Below are 20,197 nucleotides of genomic sequence, written 5' to 3'. Positions count from 1 at the left end.
GACCTCAGGGAACACCTGGACACATGCTTGATTCTCGGGCCGAGTAGCAACAGCCTATCGTAAGTGTGGTGTTTTAAGATGCCCATACACTAATTGATATTCCACAATAGTGTTCCAATCTGCCAGAGATCGGTGCCCCAACATGGCTGCCCGATCGTAATTTTTATTGTTTTCTGTCCAAAATTGATAGAAAATATTGATTGAACCAGATGGAAGACGTAGCTTTAAAGGGGGCAGACCAGGGGTGTTGCCTTAAAGAGGAGCTGTTAGGTATAGGGTCTCAGAGAAAAAAAAACACATATATCAGTAGCTAAATATTGGCTGTACTTACATTACATATGCATTTCATTGTCCACGTTTGGATTTCACAGAATTTTTATATAGTATTTGCAGAGAATGACGCTCCTGACAGCTCATGGCAGGTTCCATGTTTGTCTGTCTCCTATGAAGCCAATTGTGATGTCATATCCTCCCTGCTTCCTGATGATTCGACTCACAAAAAAGATCCTAATGGACAACACTACTGTGCAGTGAATATTAATTAGCCATGTGGCTAGGAACAATAGCGGACTCATGCAGTATACTCTAACGGAACATGTGCCCTGTGATTTTTCAGTGCTGTGAATTAGGTCAGCGCTGCATAATATGTTGGCGCTTTATAAATTCAATAAATAATAATAATAATAATAATAATAATAATAATAATAATAATGTGAGGATCCGCGTGGCTGTCTGCGCAGGCGGGCAGCCTTTTGATCACTGTTCGGGTCTGCATTCTGCAGGTCTCTGGAAGAGAGACCTTTTGTCAGTTGTGCAGCTTGCTGCTGAGGAATTTGCATATGTTTGTCATGCAGATTGCCTAGCCACATCCCCTGTGGGCTTGCTTTATAAAGAGCTAGGTTTCCCACAGTAAGTGGCTGGTCATAAGGAGTCTTCCTGTGAAACACTCTGGAGAGTGTCAGCCTTGCTCATTGTTTGAAAGATTAGCTTAAGAGTAATTCCTGGGACTGCACTTAGGCAGGTTTCCCTAGTGCAGTTAGGATTGTATATCTGTTTTGTTTGTCTGTTGCGATTGTCCTGTCCCTGCGGTGGTCGACAGGAAGTCATTCTGATCTTTGTTCTTGGAGTATAGCTGGTGCAGCGGTTGCTACCAGCTATCTCTTCTATCTGTCTTGCCTGGATCGCACTCGCCTAGCGCTAGAGCTGTGGATCCGTCTGATCATCTCTCTGTCTCCCTGGATCGCACTGGCCTCTTTTCGCTAGTGCTGTGGATCCTGTCTCTCGCTTGTTCCTGCTTTCGTGTGTCTGTCTTGTCCGCTACGAACGCTTGCTGGAGGCTCGGTGAGGTAACCGTTAAGCAAGCGCTCGCGTCCTCTGTTTCATGTTTGTTTGTCGGTGGTTAGTTAGGCGTGCTTGTCTCTATTGTGCTTATCATGTGGAGACCGCGCACGAACGCGTGCACTGTTGCGAATGAGTGCGGTGTTCGCGTTCAGTTAGCGTTTGTTTCCTTATCTCCTCATTGTATGATTTGCTGTGCCTTTGCTACTCTCGTGCTCCGCCTTGCTGTAGCCTTGTGTCACGTCTGGTGATCGCACCTCTCGCGATCGCGTTCCTACTTCATATCTGCTGTGGTGTGTGCACCGTTGCGGGTTGGAGACTAGTTTGGTGCACACACAATCTGTCTCTGTGCTCACTCTCAATCGCTTCTCTTGCGATTGCGTTTCTTCCCTTCGTACAATTCCTGTCTGGCGTGTGTGGTAGGGCAGAGGAGCTGTTCCTCTGCACTCCACAGCTCCACCTGCCGACAGGAATTTCCCTCTGCAGGTGCATTGCACCTTCTGCTGGGTTCCCGCAAATTACACGCTTGTGGAGGATTTCCGCAGTGTCAGCGCACGTCTGGTGCGCTGATCACGGAGAGAATTCCACAATCGTTACAAATAATAATAATTAGCAGTGGCGCACGGAAGGGGGTGTTCCGGGTGTCTGGAACACCCCCCCCCCCCTGCACCGAGACCGGAAGTGGGGCTGCCGCATGGCTCGGCCGGCTGGGGAGAGAAGAGAGAAAAAAATGATGGAGGCGCCAATAAGGGATGCAGGAGCCGGCTTTATTCCTCGCTCCCTCCCTCCCTCTGAATGCCCCCACCTGCTGTGAATGTGTGCCCGGCTCCCCCATGAGTGTGTGCGCAGCGGAGCGGTAGGTCCTCTTTCCGCAGATCAGGCGCACCGGCAACTAGTCTCTCTACTTCCTGTGACTACATGGTAAACAGGAAGCAGGAGACTCCAGTTGCTGGTGCGCCTGTTCTGCGGTAAGAGGACCTACCGCTCCGCTGCGCACACACTCATGGGGGAGCCGGGCACACATTCACAGCAGGTGGGGGCATTCAGAGGGAGGGAGAGGGAGCGAGGAATAAAGCCACCGGCTTCCGCATCCCTTATTGGCGTGGCTGGCGCCTCCATCATTTTATTCTGTCTTTTCTCCCCAGGGCAATCTTCTCCCCACACAGGGGCACCTTCCTCCACCTATCTAGCCTATACTGGGGGACATTTACCTATCTAATCTATACTGGGGGGCATATACCTATCTAACCTATACTGGGGGGCATATACCTATCTAATCTATACTGGGGGGCATATACCTATCTAATCTATACTGGGGGGCATATACCTATCTAATCTATACTGGGGGGCATATACCTATCTAACCTATACTGGGGGACATATACCTATCTAATCTATACTGGGGGACATATACCTATCTAATCTATACTGGGGGACATATACCTATCTAATCTATACTGGGGGACATATACCTATCTAATCTATACTGGGGGACATATACCTATCTAATCTATACTGGGGGGCATATACCTATCTAATCTATACTGGGCGGCATATACCTATCTAATCTATACTGGGGGACATATACCTATCTAACCTATACTGGGGGACATATACCTATCTAACCTATACTGGGGGCATATACCTATCTAATCTATACTGGGGGACATATACCTATCTAATCTATACTGGGGGACATATACCTATCTAATCTATACCGGGGGACATATACCTATCTAACTTATACTGGGGGACATATACTTATCTAATCTATACTGGGGGGCATATACCTATCTAACCTATACTGGGGGGCATATACCTATCTAACCTATACTGGGGGGCATATACCTATCTAATCTATACTGGGGGGCATATACCTATCTAACCTATACTGGGGGACATATACCTATCTAATCTATACTGGGGGGCATATACCTATCTAATCTATACTGGGAATATACCTATATAATCTATACTGGGCATATACCTATCTAACTTATACTAGGGGACATATACCTATCTAACCTATACTGGGGGACATATACCTATCTAATCTATACTGGGGGGCATATACCTATCTAATCTAGATAGGTATATGCCCCCCAGTATAGATTAGATAGGTATATGCCCAGTATAGATTAGATAGGTATATGCCCAGAATAGATTAGATAGATATATGCCCCCCAGTATAATCTATATTGGGCATATAACCATCTAATCTATATTGGGGGACATATACCTATCTAATCTATACTGGGGGGGGGGGGGGCATATACCTATCTAATCTATATTGGGCATACAACCATCTAATCTATACTGGGGGCATATACCTATCTAATCTATACTGGGGGGGCATATACCTATCTAATCTATACTGGGGGGGGGCATATACCTATCTAATCTATACTGGGCATCTACTTATCTAATCTATACTGGGGGCATATACCTATCTAACCTATACTGGGGGCAACTATATGGGCTACCTATACTGGGGGGGGGGACCTATAGCTGGCTACCTATACTGCGGGCACCTATACCTGTCTCCACGTTGGGGGCGCATTTTTACGCCCTCACCCTGGGTACAATTTAGCCTAGAAACTGCTAGTATTTGGCTCCACCCACACCATGTTTTGGCCACGCCCACACGCCGCTTTCAGGAATCCCCCCCCCTTGGAAATCCTGGATTTTCCCCTGATTAGGCTGCTGTTACAAGCTGCTGTAACATGAGCCTGTAACTTCTCACTGTGAAAGCAGCCTTAGGGCGGGATAGGGAAATGAAAGGGATGACCCAAGGTAGTGCAGTGGGAAGAAGAGGCAGCCCCATATGCGTCCTGCCGGCCTCCTTAGGAGCTTGGGAATAACCAGCCTTGCTGTTCAGCACACATCAAAGTAAGAGAGATTTTTAACTTCAGTATTGCCTTTTTGGCTTCCTTCTAAACTGTAAACACAGAAGAATAGAGGTTTAAATTAGCTTTTGCAGCCTGACAGTTTCTCTTTAAGCAATTACTTAGGGCCCCATAGCTGGTGACGTATTGCCCAGGTCAACCTTTAGCTAATAGTGCCCCACAGGGCCCCTGCAGAGTACTCAAGGAAGTAGAGTGATTTCACTAGTCTTGCTGGCACAATTACAAAGGTTTTAGAATGTTTTTATTGCATATTGCTACATTTTATAAATAGTACGTGCTGAGTACAGGATACACTGTTAACCCTACAGTTAATAAACTGTAGGGATTTGTAATTCTGTCTAGGCAGTTGTGGGCTCAGGATAGCTCTAGACAGTCAGACCAGACAACATAACCAAATAACTACCTAGGCTAATATTTTTTCCAGCAATTATAGACTGTTCAAGAACACAGGGCCTACTGACTGGACCGTCAAAAGTATAAGTAGCATACCAATGAGCTCTCTGACGTAAGGAAGCCCAGAGCACAATACCAACATCAATGCATTGGAGATCTCCTTGTACCAAACTTGTGTATAAACAGTTTGTTATATGGGTTTATTAATTTGCTTATTAAAGGAATCATCAGCCAAAAAACACTTTACTCACCTGGGGCTTTCTCCAGCCCCTTGCAGCCAACTGTCCCACGCTGACCGCACCGCTCTCTGCCGCCGTCCCAGGCTCCCCACACAGTGCAGAGGCCGACCCCGAGGTCATCGTTACTGCACCTGCGTAAAGCGCCGCTGCCAATCAAGCCCACGTTGTCCGCGGCTTACTGTGCAGGTGCAATAGTTCTGCACCTGCGTAGTAAGCCGTGGACAACGTGGGCTTGATTGACAGCGGCGCTCCACACAGACACAATAAGGACGACCTCTAGGTCGGCCTCTAGGTCGGCCTCTGCACCGTGCGGGGAGCCCGGGACAGCGGCGGAGAGCGGAGCAGTCAGCTTTGAGAAAATCCATTTTTTTTCTCTATGCGAAAATTTGCACAAGAAAAAAAAGATCCCAAGAAACGTGTGGCTCGGTGCTAATGTGCAGATGCTGCTGCGCCTGTGCAGACACAGTATGGCTGCGCTCGTTCATAAAGAGGAGTGTGGCTGTGAACTGTCAGAAGGTCCCAGCCGGCCACTGGCGGTGGTGTGGAGGAGGACATGGAAAGCCTCTGTACTATCCAGAGGTTTCCTTCAACCTAGGTAAGTATTTCACTTTTTGTCCACTGGAGACTACAGGCAGAACACTTTGGTACTATGCAGGTTAATTTACCCATTCATCCATCCCTGCTCATGCAGTTACACAGTGAGGCCTCAGGTCTTAAGCCCATCCCACCATAAATTCCAAGCTGTTTGTTGTCTATACAATGGTAGTGTGGATAAAAATTATCAGAATGCCTTGAAGTATGTTTACAATGCCATAAAATAGTTTTTATATTATTACACTCAATGGTCAGATGATCTGGGAATTGATATAATCACAAGTAGTTTTGGACGGACCCACACCCACTATTCCCGCCTTGAGCCCAGTCTTAAGGGGCCCATACACTCAGCCGATTTTCTGGCCGACCGATCGATCCCGATCGATCGATCGATTGATCGGTTGCAAATCGGTTGGCCAATCGACCGATCGATGGCCGATTTCGATCGATTTCGATGGATTTCCATCGAACTGGCTGGATGGAAAATTTAGGTCGATCTGATGAGATTGCTTATCAGTTTGCATTGGCCTTAATGGAAATCTGATGGCAAAAAAATGCCATCAGATCGAATTTCAATAGATTTCAAACTGAAATCTATTGGAATTCTATCCTGGTAAAAAATGTTCTAAAAACGCATCAGATAGATCATCAGATGCATTTCTTATCTATCTGCTGCCAATCTGATGAGTGTATGGGCACCTTTAACCACATTCTACACTTATATGTATTGAAGCCCATCAGAATTCCATCATTTCATTCTCAGCTGTTCATGAGTAAAATTCATGACAATTTGCCAAAAATGCAGTTTAAGAAGAATGTTGCTAAAGTTGGTTAAGTAGACCCTGCATACAGCATTCAGGTAGCAGCAACCACCACCTTCCAACATGAGTGTGTAGAATGGTCATGCAGTTTTTTCCTGTAGTGAACTCCACAGGGAAACTGTGTAAGGGCATCTAAATACCTGGTATGGCAAGCTCATAGACACAGACAGCTGGCTTGCATAATGTTTGGAAAAACATTTCTGTGTTTTTATGTGTTTAAATACAAACATCCATGTAAATGAGGCCTTATACAAATACAGACGAGGGTAAATATGCTTGTGTATAATTAAAAAAATACACACACAAAAAAAAAATCTACTTAAAACCATTAGCATTTCAAAAGAATAAAACTGGATCTTACCCTTCTTCCCTCCCGATTATTGTCATGGGCAGGACTCTGGGGAGCTCTCATTCCAATATTAGATTGGTATACCTGCAATGAAAGAATACAATCAACTGTTGTAGCAAAGATTTCTAAATAATAATATCCAAACCCTATATATGTCAGATTATGAGGGCCCTGAAATGTTGTTTTAAAAATGATTAAGTAAAACATTCCTGTACACATTACAAACATGAATGTTAGTGAATTGTTAAGAATCGTAAATATTTCTGCATTATTGTAAGCAAAAAGTTGACATGTGTTACATGCCAGTTGTAACACTACATGGGATTTCAAAATAAACAAATGAGTTCAAAAGAATTATTCTTGTCTGTTTAAGGAAAATTATTTCACTTTACATATTTGTGGCAAAAGTATCTTAGCCTTTGCTTCTAGTAAGTGATGGCAGTTACTTGAGCACTATTAACTGAAAGGAAACATTTCCAGCAACTAATATTCAGTCCAGTACAGTGGCTTACAGAAAAAGTAGCCCCATTCAGAAGAGGTGGTAAAAGTGGTCAGTGATTAGCCAATCATAATTGAAAGTGTATACCGGGCTTAAAGGAAACACAAGGTAAAAATAAACTGATGAGGCTAAACAATTGCATCTATCCTCCTTTTTCCTAAAAATGACTTTTTTTTAGATATCCCAGTTTTATTTTATATTTAAAGGAAACCCGAGGTGAGAATAATATGGAGGCTTCTATATTTATTTCCTTTTAAGCAGTACCAGTTGCCTGGCTATCCTGCTAGTCCTCTGCCTCTAATACTTTCAAACATAGACCCTGAACAAGCATGCAGCAGGTCGGGGGTTTCTGACAATATTGTCAGAACTGACAAGATTAGCTGCATGCTTGTTTCTGGTGTAATTTAGTTCACTACTGCAGCCAAATAGATCAGCAGAATTGCCAGGCAACTAGTATTGTTTAAAAAATATGGCAGCCTCCATATCACTCTCACCTCGGGTTCACTTTAAATCTACTTTTTTTTACGGTTTCATTGTCACTGCTCAATGACATATTCATTGAAGTATGCCAGAGCTAAAATCTATGAACTATTGAGCCTTTTTATCTTTTTCCTGCTCTCAGGTCCGGGGCACACCAAAACCTGCTAGCAGATCCGCAAAATGCTAGCAGATTTTTAACTGCTTTTTTTTTATTTTATGAGGCGTTTTGCTAGCGTTTTGCGGATTGCTGCTGCGGATTTCAGTGTACCATATTTCATATATTGTTACAGTAAAGCTGTTACTGAACAGTTTCTGTAACAAAAACGCCTGCAAAACCGCTCTGAACTGCTGTTTTTCAGAGCGGTTTGTGTTTTTCCTATACTTAACATTGGAGGCAGAAACGCCTCCGCAATCCAAAAAATGCCTCAGCCCGGGAGTATGCGTTTCTGCAAAACGCCTCCCGCTGTGGTGTGCACACCCCCATTGAAATACATTACCCTACGGCCAAAAAGCTGTTCGGTGTGCACCAGCCCTAAGAAGCCATTTTCTGCTAGCAAAGTGTTTTATGGTTGCAATTCCAGTGATGGTTATGCCATAATAAAGCCCCATCTATATGATACAATTCCACGTGCGATTGATCGAATTCGATTGGATCGATTAAATCCGACATGTCCGATCGGGACTCGATCAATAGCGTGGTCGATTTTGCATTGATAACTAACCAAAATCGATCACACTATCGATCAAGTCCTGATTGGACATGTCGGATTTAATCGATCCAATCGAATTCGACCCGATCAAACTCGATTGATCGCACGTGGAATTGTATCATGTAGATGGGGGTTTAGAGCAGGTCCCCACCCAGACAGAAACGGTCACTTGCATACCTGATGTTTAACTCAGGCAGAGAAAGAAAAACGCGAACACAGCGTAGTTATATGTGTGTTTGGCACTGTACATATCACATGTCACTTTGTGTATCCTTAAATTTACGCTGAGTACTTACTGTATCAGAAACACATCTGATAAGTTATTCAGAGATTAGATTACAGAGAATGTAAAAAACCCTAAAAAACAAATCTACTGTATACATTTCTGTGACACTTCCCAAATAAAAGCTCAGACAGCTGTAAATAATAAGGAATGGTTTTCACACATCTACTACTTGGAAATCTGAAATGAGATATATGGAGGGTGACAGATTTAATTCCTTTTAAACAATACCAGTTGCCTGGCTGTTCTGCTGATCCTCTGCCTCTAATACTTTTAGCCATAGACCCTGAACAAGCATGTAGATGAGAAGTTTCTAACAAAAATCTGGCAAGATTTGCTGCATGCATGTTTCAAGTGTGTGATTCAGACATTACTGCAGCCAAAGAGATCAGCAGGACCACCAGGCATTGGCAACCGGTATTGTTCTAAAGGAAATAAATATGGCAGCCTCCATATACCACTTGAATCAGTTTAGTGCATTATCTAACTGTAGTTTGCAAGACAAAGCTTAGTGCTGAGCCAAAGAGACATGGATCCAACTTTACGTCCCTGACTGGAGTAGCACTAATTATCACAGCAGGGGGTCTCCAGTTATATTAGTAAGCAGAAGGCACAACCCTGTACTCTAAACTATCTTTGGCTCCCACATCATGTTTCCTGGATTTCCAGCCTCATTAATTCAGTAAGCCGCAGCTGGTGGCACTGTAGTGGCAGCTGAGTTGTGCATGGAATCCCCATAACGTCCAGCTGTTCAAAGACACGCATGCTATCAGATCACTGGAGAGCTTTCAGTGCACTGCAAAAGCAACCAGGAAATACACAGATACAGCACACAAGTCACCGCAGTATCACTAGCTACACGTCACCAGATAGAAGGTTAATTTAAAAAGGATAGATACATAAATTAGAGAAAGGCAAGTTGAAGCAGCTGTACATATGCTAGATTCTAGGCTGCCAGAAAGTTTTCGATTGCATGTGTTGTAAAATGATTTACAGCCTGATAAACCCTCTTAAAGAGAGCCTAAACTGATTGTTAAAAAAAAGTTCAAGTTACCTGGGGCTTCTACCAGCCCCCTGCAGCCGCCCTGTGCCTGCGCCGCTACAAAACGACCCTACGGTCCCCTGCAGCGCCTGCCTCTCAATTTTGTCGACCGGGCCAGTCAATGGCCACTGCCCCTGCGCAGCCCTGTCGGCATGCATACTCGATCAAGATCAGGACTATCCCTCGGGCGACAGTTTGTGGCCCGATGTTCTACAAATACAGATGTGCCGCTAGCCTCCAGACTAGTGAAACGTTCTGTTTCTGGGGGTAGGGGTGAAGCAGAGTGCCAGTAGCACAGTTTAGGATGAAGCAGAATGGAGCTGGTGGGGGGGGATAAGGGGAGTAAGTGAGTGAGAGAACAATGCTCTCGACCTGTGCTCGGCAGTGTTTATCCGCGGGATGGTTAGCTCATTCACCACTAATGGCCCGTACTCACGGGCTGCAAAAATCGCCTGTCGCCAGCACACGTGAGCGTGCTAGCGACAGGCCGGCGACAGCTTCTCTCCAGGTCCCTCCACGTACACACGCGGAAGAGGGACCAGCGGCGAGACGGAAGCTGTCGCCGACGTTCCTCCTCCCCCCGCCGGAAGCTTTATTCACCTCTATGGAGGTTGCTGTCGCTAGTCCGCGTACTCACGCGGACTAGCGACAGTTGCGGCGGAGGTGCGGCGGCGACTGTTGCCATGCGATTGAAACTTTCAATCGCATGGCGACAAGAGCGGCGGGCGACAGTTCGGGGTGCGCGCGTGTGCGACCACCCATACTCACGGGCGACCTGTCGCCGCAACACGCGCGCGCCGCGTGTTGAGGCGACAAAAGTCCCTCGTGAGTATGGGCCATTAGAGGAATCACCAGCTACTGTACAACATGCTGGATTCTCATCAGAGGAGGGCCTCAACTAACCTCCTTGGCCATAAACCATCCAGTGTGTGTACAAGGCTTAACTCTTTGTAGCCAGCACTGCAGTTCAGCATTTTCTTGTCATTATGAGACCTTGTTGCATATGAAATGCTGGCTAAAGGTAATTCTCAACATAAGGAGCGGGTTATCTGTGCTCACATTGAGAGACTGGCTTCTGTTCCCATCCAGCTTTTCTCTGGTTACTTCATGTATGGGTGATGAGATAAGGGGAGGAGTCTCATCAGCCTCCTGTACAGTAAAACTGCACTGTCATCTCAACAGGAAGAGAAAGCACAGAATGAATCAGATGAATACAATATATTTAGAACCATTCACCTGGTTGGCTGGCGGCGGCTCATTTTGGCAATGTCAAATGCTTTTCTGCTCCCAAGCAAAAAAAGCATTTAGCATTGTTTCCTGTCAGTACATCACTGTGTCACATTTGAGCCCTAGGGGGATAAGAAACTGCAAACGCAGACACTAGAAGCTGTATGCAGCATCTCGAAAAACTAAATCGATTCCCTAACCAGCTCATCTCCAACTCAAAAATCTATCTGGCATCTGACCTTTTCTCACTCAGGACACTACTAAAATGTTAGCACATGCTCTTATAATATCTCGTCTGGACTATTGTAACATACTACTTTGTTGACTGCCAACTAACAGATTGGCACTGCTCCAATCTGTATTGAACACGGCTGCTCATCTCATTCATCTTTCTTCTCACTCTTCCTCTGTTGCTTCTCTCTGTCAAGCTCTTCATTTGGGTACCAACTAACCAGAGGATCCAGTTCAAACTCTGAACACTAAGGCCACATACACACATCAGACTATAGTCTTTTGAAAATGAAAGATCACAGACCAATCTTACCACCCTTCATGTAGTATAAGAGCCATACTCTACACAGCCTTTTCTATGGAGCTGAACTCCACATCAGAAAAAAATCTTTGCAAGATGCTGCACACACAGTTGCTGTACAGACACAAAAGATCAGTATCTGCAAAAGATCTGTTCCTGCCAAAAATCCATTCCTGCAAATTGCAATGATAGTCTATGAGATCTGCAGATCATCATACACACATGATTTAACTGACACTCATCTGCAGATCAGATCCACCAGGATGGATTTTCAGATCTGCAGATGATTGCTTGATCTGCAGATGAATGTCAGTTAAATCATGTGTGTATGATGATCTGCAGATCTCATAGACTATCATTGCAATTTGCAGGAATGGATTTTTGGCAGGAACAGATCTTTTGCAGATACTGATCTTTTGTGTCTGTACAGCATCTGTGTGTGCAGCATCTTGCAAAGATTTTTTTTCTGATGTGGAGTTCAGCTCCATAGAAAAGACTGTGTAGAGTATAGCTCTCATACTACATGAAGGGTGGTAAGATTGGTCTGTGATCTTTCATTTTCCAAAGACTATGGTCTGATGTGTGTATGAGCCTTAACTTACAAAGCTCTCCACAATCTCTCTCCTGTGTACATCTTCTCACTAGTTTCCAGATATCAACCCAACCGCAATCTCAGATCTGCACATGACCTTCTTTTATTCTCCTTTAGAATGACCTCCTCACATTCACGTATACAAGATTTCGCCCGTGCTTCACCACTCCTCTGAAATCTCCTGCCACAACACATCCATCACTCTCCAACCTCCGTTATCTATAAACGTGCCCTCAAAACTCACTTTTTTCATCAAGCATACGCTCTACCTTAGGCCATTTCCCCTTTGACCTCTGGTCAAGTTGTACTCCTAGATAACCTGAAACTTACTGCCTCTAAACATGAGTACTGCATACTACCCTACGTCTTGTTTCCCCCTATTCCTTTTGATTGTTAGCTCGCAAGGGCAGGGCTCTCTCACCCTTTTGTGTCTAGGAATTTGTTATACATTTTATTTATATTACTTTTGTCACTGTAATTACCAATTCTGCATTCTGCACCAACTCTGTATTTCGTATATATTTGTGTATAAATTACCATTGTCTGTATTATTATGTACCCTATGTTTGTTTCCTACTTTGTACAGTGCCACGGAATATGTTGGCTCTTTATAAATCAATAATAATAATAACAATGACTGTGGCGCCAGCCCATATTGCAAAATGTAGAAACATGCAGTGCACACAACATTGTGCACATTAGAGGACACCTGAAGGATGTGGTGGATGCTATATTTATTAGATTTATTCCCTTTTAAACACTACCAGTTACCTGGCGGTCTTGTTTATCTTTTTGGCTGCAGTACTGTCTGAATCATACACCTGAAACAAGCATGTGGCTAATCCAGCCAGACTTCAGTCTGGCTGGATTAGTGCACCTGATCTGCATTCTTGTTCAGGGTTATTGAAGCAGATGATCAGCAGGAAAGACAGGAAATTTGCATTGTTTAAAAGAAAATAAATATGGCAGGCTCCATATCCCTGTCACTTCAGGTGTCATTTAAAAAGAATGGGAGGCTGAACTAGGGCTTTTAAAGAAAGGAATACTGTAGGGGAGTCGTGTCAAAATGAGTTGAACTTACCAGGGGCTTCTAATGGTCCCCCGCAGACATCCTGTGCCCGCGCAGCCGCTCACTGATGCTCCGGCCCCGCCTCCAGTTCACTTCTGGAATTTCAGACTTTAAAGCCTGAAAACCACTGTGCCTGCGTTGCCCTGTCCTCGCTCCCAAAGATGTCACCAGGAGCGTACGGCGCAGACACAGCCCATACTGCGCCTGCGCAGTACGCTCCTGGTGACAGCGGGAGCGAGGACACGGCAATGCAGGCGCAGTGGTTTTCAGACTTTAAAGTCTGAAATTCCAGAAGTGAACCGGAGGCGGGGCCGGAGTATCGGTGAGTGGCTGCACGGGCACAGGATGTCTGCAGGGACCATTAGAAGCCCCGGGTAAGTTCAACTCATCCCCCCCCCTCCCCCCTCCTACAGTATTCCTTGATCACTTGTATTGTCTATGCGAATCTGCATGCAGGAAACACATGCAGATTCGCTCTAGTGAAAACGGGCCCTGAAAGATGAGGAGGACAGGAAAACAGTAAATGCGTGGGCAATTCTAGGGTGGGAAAAGCTAGCTAAATATCATAACACAAGGTCAGAGTTTGCCTAGTGAGTGAGATCTTCAGCAAATGCCACTGAAAGCAGACAAGATGGAAGCACCTTAGAGCAGTAATAAACACCTGGGTGATTCAGCCTCACAGTGAACTCTATGCTTTTAGGCAATAATGCTTCCAGCTAGCCTACATTCCAGCACTGACTGAACACAGTGATGGCTTTGGTGAGCCTGACAGGAAACACATTCATGTGAGTGACCTTCTTCTAAACTTCTTCACAGCTCTGGGAACAAATATGCATTCCAGAGAGAGCACACAATGACAACCTGAAATAGGACCTCTGTGCTCTCATTCTATCCTCAATCACCAATCATGACAAATCCAGACAGTGAACAGTTGCCAAAAACAGCTTTTGTATAGATACTTTATAAGTGATATTGCCTGACAGCCAGGTAACTCTGCCAGATGTCTGCTGCAGCCGCACTTTATCATCCATTTCCATACGCGAGTCCTGTGTCAGGGCGGTCATACACACAATACAGCTGAACTTCAGAATCACACCTCAAAAAATAAGGCTAGTCAGCAGTTTCATATATATATATATATATATATATATATATATATATATATATATATATATATATATATATATATATATCAGTATTTAAATATACATTTAAAAAATCTACCATTCCCAGCACTAAAAAATGAGCTTCCTATCCTATAGCATACACAATTGCCCATAGTAGTAGACTGTTTCCCAGCAAGGTATGATGGATGTGCGATAGGTTATTACATTACACTAAATTACAAGTGTACTCAAGACTACAAGGGGCGTATCTTAGACTATACGTGAGGTGATGGACAAGAAAAGGAAAAAGAGCAGTCTGCTACTGACTACACTCAAAACTGCAGGCATAAGCTTTTTTAAATATTTAAAAACAAAATTGCAGTATTTCAGAAATACTGGTGTCCTACTCATTGCTACGTCCTTAAAGGACAACCGAAGTGAGAAGACTATGGAGGCTGCCATGTTTATTTTCATTTAAACAATACCAGTTGGCCGGCAGCCCTGCTGGTCTGTTTGACTGCAGAAGTGTCTGAATAACACCAGAAACAAGCATGTGGCTAATATTGTCAGATCTGACAATAATGTTAGAAACACCTGATCTGCTGCATGCTTGTTCAGGGTCTACGGCTGAAAGTATCAGAGGCAGAGGATCAGTAGGACAGCCAGGCAACTGGTATTGCTTAAAAGGAAATAAACATGGCAGCCTCCATATACCTCACTCTTCAGTTGTCCTTTAACTTTTCATGTGCTTGGTCGCATGAGGTGTGGGAGGCTGCATAGTATCTATTCAAACTCTGTCTTTTTAGAAAGTCTGTATTTGTATAGGATTATCTGTATTTGCTGCAGGCCTCAAACCGGGTTCACACTAAGAAGGGGAAATGTACCGGTCCCCGCAGCAAACAACAATGGACGAACGGAATGCCCATCCTGAATAACTTTTCCAGACAGCGGACTGAAGTCGGACAGAAAAAAAGAAAGCAACAGAGTGGTGCAAATGAATGGGACAGCCACTGCAGTACAAACATTGGATCCAAAGTGACCGTCCATGGCATGACCACAGCGATTGTGAACCCAGCCTCATTTCCAGGCCACCATTACCAGCAGTAATGACAAGCAGAGGCACCTGGCCTCCATCACCAGCAGTTTGGTACTTCATATCAGTTGCTTGAGGGGGGACCAATGAATGTGCAACTGGTACTGGGGCCCCTAGTTCCTCAGCTACACCACTGTTGCTGCTAACGTTTATGCTCATCTCTAGGGGGAAAACTAGAGGTAAAAATATGTCCTTAAGTTCACTTTTTCTTTACATGTATGATTTTTTGTTTCTCCTCCAGAATGAATCAGACATTTCCCTACAACCTCCTCAAGGGGAATCAGATCAACAAAACAAAGGCTGAATCTCTTTCACTGTGGCCATTTATTTATTTATTGTATTTATAAAGCGCTAACATACTGTATTACGCAGCGCTGGACATTAGTTTAGGTTACATACAATATTTAGGGGTGCCATACAGCAATAGGACAATACAGCAATACAAGAAAAACCAGATCACGCAGCACATGACACATTGCTAGACTGACTAACTTACATACAGGGAGGCTGATTCAACTATCTACTTTCTGTATTCATCATTAGAGCTTTAATAGAGCAGCCTGCAGTAAAGTTTGGAGAAGTGACCTTTGTGCTGACGTCAGAGATTCAATCATGAGGAAAAATGAGGAACGTTTCTGTACATGACTGGATGTCTGAAGTAAATATAGCTTTTCTGCACATCACCTTCAGTACATACTGGACCCCCCCGACGCACCCATACTTTGCAGGTTACACTCACAATCACATACTGGACATTCCATACATGAAAATTACAATTATAATTTCATCTCAGAATGCTAAGGCAACTGAACTGTAATAAACAAAAAGCAGATGCATACGTTTTCTCGTGTATTAAAAATGCAGTGTTGCATGGTTAGCGTTGCAGGATGTAACGTAAAAGGTATAAAAGTCAATCTGACTGCCTTAGCAAAATGAAAAAGAATGCAGAGTAATCAAACATTTACTTTATAACAGAAAATGCCGACCACATTAGCCAACACAGAAATGTTACATCTGTTTCTTACTAAAACCACAATGTTCATACAGGAGACAAGCAAGCAATGCACAGGTATCACACGCCTTGTGAGTAAATGAGGCTTTATCTCATCTCTGTGGTGTGTCCTCCAGCACTATTTTGTCAAGGAAGTGTAGCAGAGAGCAGGAAAGGAAGAGGCTTGAATGGAACAGCCCACATTCTTATGTCACCAAGAAGAGCGGGACTGCAAATGGCACATATGGAAAGCATTACTGTGCAAAGGAATTCCACATATAAGGAGTGGCTCTGGAACTAACAAGAGCCAGCCTTAACACTTTCTCTGCTCTGAGCTCTCACAGACTCTGCATTACTTCTACAATGACAGTGAAATACAGACCTACTATACTATGCAACTCACATCAATATTTTATCTGCGCCTACCGCTAGACAGTAATAACTGTACAATAACATGAGGAAAGAAAGAAAGCATGGCTGGAGGATCTCTTATCAGCAAATATTAATCATAAATAAAAAGGTGACACAAACAGGACAAACTGAAACAGAACTTGCACTCTGACTGGCTTGTTCTATGTTGAGCCCTGATGAGTATGTTATTCCCTACACTTGTATAGTGGAATAGCAGGCACCCCCTCCCCAAGTCATATTCCGTCTCTGCACCAAAGCAAGGGGAAGTATCCCAGAACACGATGTACCATCTCTTTCAATTATCTTTACAATTATATATTTAGTACCACAGGGGCTCAGAGAAAGACTGTTTTTAAAAACAGGTAAACAGGGTTGTAAGTCTGCATGTAAAACAGCTTACTCGCTTCTTTATCTATTAGACAACTCTCACAAACAAAATTAAAATATGGAGGCAACTTACATTGCCTGTCTAATTAACATTATTATTATAATTTATATATCGCCAACATCTTACGCAGTGCTGTACAGAGAATATAGTCTTGTCCCTCAGGAGCTCAAAATCGAATCCCTACCATAGTCGTATGTCTATATCGTGTAGTGTATTTATTGTAGTCTAAGGACAATTTAGGGGGAAGCCAATTAACGTATCCGTATGTGGCAGTGGGAGGAAGCCAGAGTGCCCGGAGGAAACCTACGCAGACACGGGGAGAACATACAAACTCCTTGCAGATGTCAACCTGGCTGGGATTCGAATCGGAAACCCAGTGCTGCAAGGCGAGAGCACTAACCACTACGCCACCGTGCTGACCATCTAACATCTGAGTATTCTGAAAGTTTAAGAGGAAAAATGGTTCTAATAAATATCTGATAAAACCTACAAATAAAGCTACAAAAAAGCTACACGTGCACTTGTCTCCACACACAGGAATTATGCACAGAAGCCATGCAAGGTTGCAGTAAGTACCCTGTGCATTTGATTTACGAAGCTAACGAGAATTACCTCAAGCAGCAGAAGTATCACTTCTGCATCTCTCCTCATCTCATGCAGTTGCTGAGTTACCACATAGCAAAACATTTCCCTGCTTATAGACAACACAAAACAAAACAATATACTGTAAGCAATATTTGAGTCGCCTTACAAAGCTCTGCCAACTTCCACCCCATTGTACCTGAACCTTCCTGAAGTCATTTGCCAGTTTGATTGAAGAGACATGGTCCTACGTGTCTTCTTTTTTCATGTTCTAGTACTCAACTAATGTAATATCAGCAGCCTCATATGGACTACTTAGGTCCATAAATATTTGGACAGGGATAACTCTTTTCTAATTTTGACCTTTTATTTCCAGTTGTGTAATTTGTCCAATTATTTTTGAGACCTTGAAATGAAGGGATTGTGTAAAAAAATGCATTAGTTGCCTCACATTTTTATGCAATCGTTTTGATCACCCCACTGAATTAAAGCTAAAAAACTACACTTCAACTGCATCTGAGTCTCATTTACAATTTATTGTGGTAATGTACAAAACCAGAATTAGAAAAAAAAGTTATCTCTGTCCAAATATTTATGGACTTAACTGTACATAAATACACAAGCTTTACCCTTGACCCTTAAAGCCCAGGCATTCCCAAAGCCCTAGTGTGTGCTTATAGAACTCCTGTGTCCATTGCCTTGCTACAGGTTGTAGATGCACCTTCCATTTGCAAGGCACCCTGATGCTGACAAGCAGAGTGAGAAGGAGAGCTACAGGGGACCCTCAAGCTTGACAGCCTTCTTCTTGCTTGTTATCAGCTTCTATGCCTGGAGATAAGCTGGTATTAAAATACATTTAACGTGCACTTTTTTAAAATTTTATTTACTTTATTACTATAAAAAGAAAAGCAAATTGTTACAAAGTGAGCAATATTTATTTTACATGTTAATGCTGGGGTCACAGTGGTGCGGTGCATAGCGCACATGATAAAACTAAAGGTGGCCACACACGATACAATAAAATGATCCGATTTTACAGTAATTCGATAAAAATTATCGTATCTCTCGGAAAAAATTTAAAGCTTTTTTTCCATTCGACTGAAAAATCCGATCAGATTTCCCGTTTTTTTGTTTAAATCGATCCGGAATGCCAGATATTTCTCTTCAATTTCTACTAAAGACTGTATGGTGTGTGTTGGATTGTTAATTTATTAATATACACACCCTAGCAATTTTCTCTGAGTTTCCAATCATTTTTATCATAATTGAGGAAAGAATTGAACATAGGTGTGTGGTACATTGGTCATATTTTTGAAATGGTACGATCAGTCAGAAAAATTGCTTGCAATTCTTAAATTGAACAGATATTTAAAAAATTGTATGGTGTGTGGCCACCTTTAGGGGGACTGCGGCCGGGGGTCCAATGTGCAATATTGGCACCTGAAAAAAAAAAAAACATATATCCAGGCACATCGCCACTAGTTAGGACAAGGTGCTGAAGGGGGTGTGGGCAGAGAATTAGCAAAAATCAGTAACCCTTCGCACTCTCGCATGCAAATGTTCAAACAAATGCATTCACAGATTCATTCATCCAGGCACCACTGTTATCCCTACAGCTAAGTTAAAAGCCGGAGTCTTAGTTCACAGAAGAATGCATTCTTATGCTTAGTCACCTATACTGCGCAGAAGTACCCAGGTAAACATAGGTGTCCTACCTCAGGCCCTGTAACATGCATAGTGCAGACAAGCAAACATTCATTGCATCAAACCTATCTAGGGATTAGGAGCACACATCCTGACGTCCTCTCCTAGGAGAGATAGTGCATTTTACCAATCGCACAAGGGAGCTAACGTAATGTATCCATGCGCACCATGCACATACACCAGCATAAGCTGTGTGCATGCTGACAAACACATACAGGGGAAGAAGGGAGTGCACTGAAGTAAAACCCTAGCCACAGGGGTCAGTAACAAGAAAAAATACATATAACCAGGCACATCACCTCTAGTTAGGACATTAAATAAGTTATTAAGGAAAGGGAGGTGCTGAAGGGGGTGTGGCCAGAAAATTAGCAAAAATCAGTAACCCTTTCGCACTCTCGCATGCAAATGTTCAAACAAATGCATTCACGGATTCACTCATCCAGGCACCACTGTTATCCCTACAGCTAAGTTAAAAGCCTAATTCCTAGATAGGTTTGATGCAATGAATGTTTACATGTCTGCACTATGCATGTTACAGGGCCAGAGTTAGGACACCTACGCTTACCTGGGTACTTCTGCGCAGTGTAGGTGACTGAGCATAAGAATGCATTCTTCTGTGAACTAAGACCCCGGCTTTGAATGTAGCTGTAGTGATAACAGTGGTGCCTGGATGAGTGAATCTGTGAATGCATTTGTTTGAACATTTGCATGCGAGAGTGCGAAGGGTTACTGATTTTTGCCAATATCGGCACCTGATCAAGCACTTTCAACAGAGATCTTTCCCACGTGTCCTATCGATGCATTAAACCAATCTTGGACCAAAATCGATTGAATCATCTATCAATCTG

The 20,197-nt window shown here is 43.5% G+C and overlaps 1 protein-coding gene across 1 annotated transcript in view; it reads right to left on the bottom strand.

The window, feature by feature from the left end:
* Positions 1-20,197, bottom strand: part of SEPTIN10 (septin 10) — a 119,825-nt gene that overhangs the window by 77,831 nt on the left and 21,797 nt on the right. Inside the window, exon 2 of the mRNA XM_068268233.1 lies at positions 6,653-6,724. Coding sequence (XP_068124334.1) covers positions 6,653-6,724 — 72 coding nt within the window. The remainder of the gene's footprint in view (positions 1-6,652; positions 6,725-20,197) is intronic.

Source organism: Hyperolius riggenbachi, chromosome 2 (assembly GCF_040937935.1).
Source record: "Hyperolius riggenbachi isolate aHypRig1 chromosome 2, aHypRig1.pri, whole genome shotgun sequence".
NCBI lineage: Eukaryota > Metazoa > Chordata > Amphibia > Anura > Hyperoliidae > Hyperolius > Hyperolius riggenbachi.
This window is presented reverse-complemented; position numbering and strand designations above follow the sequence as displayed.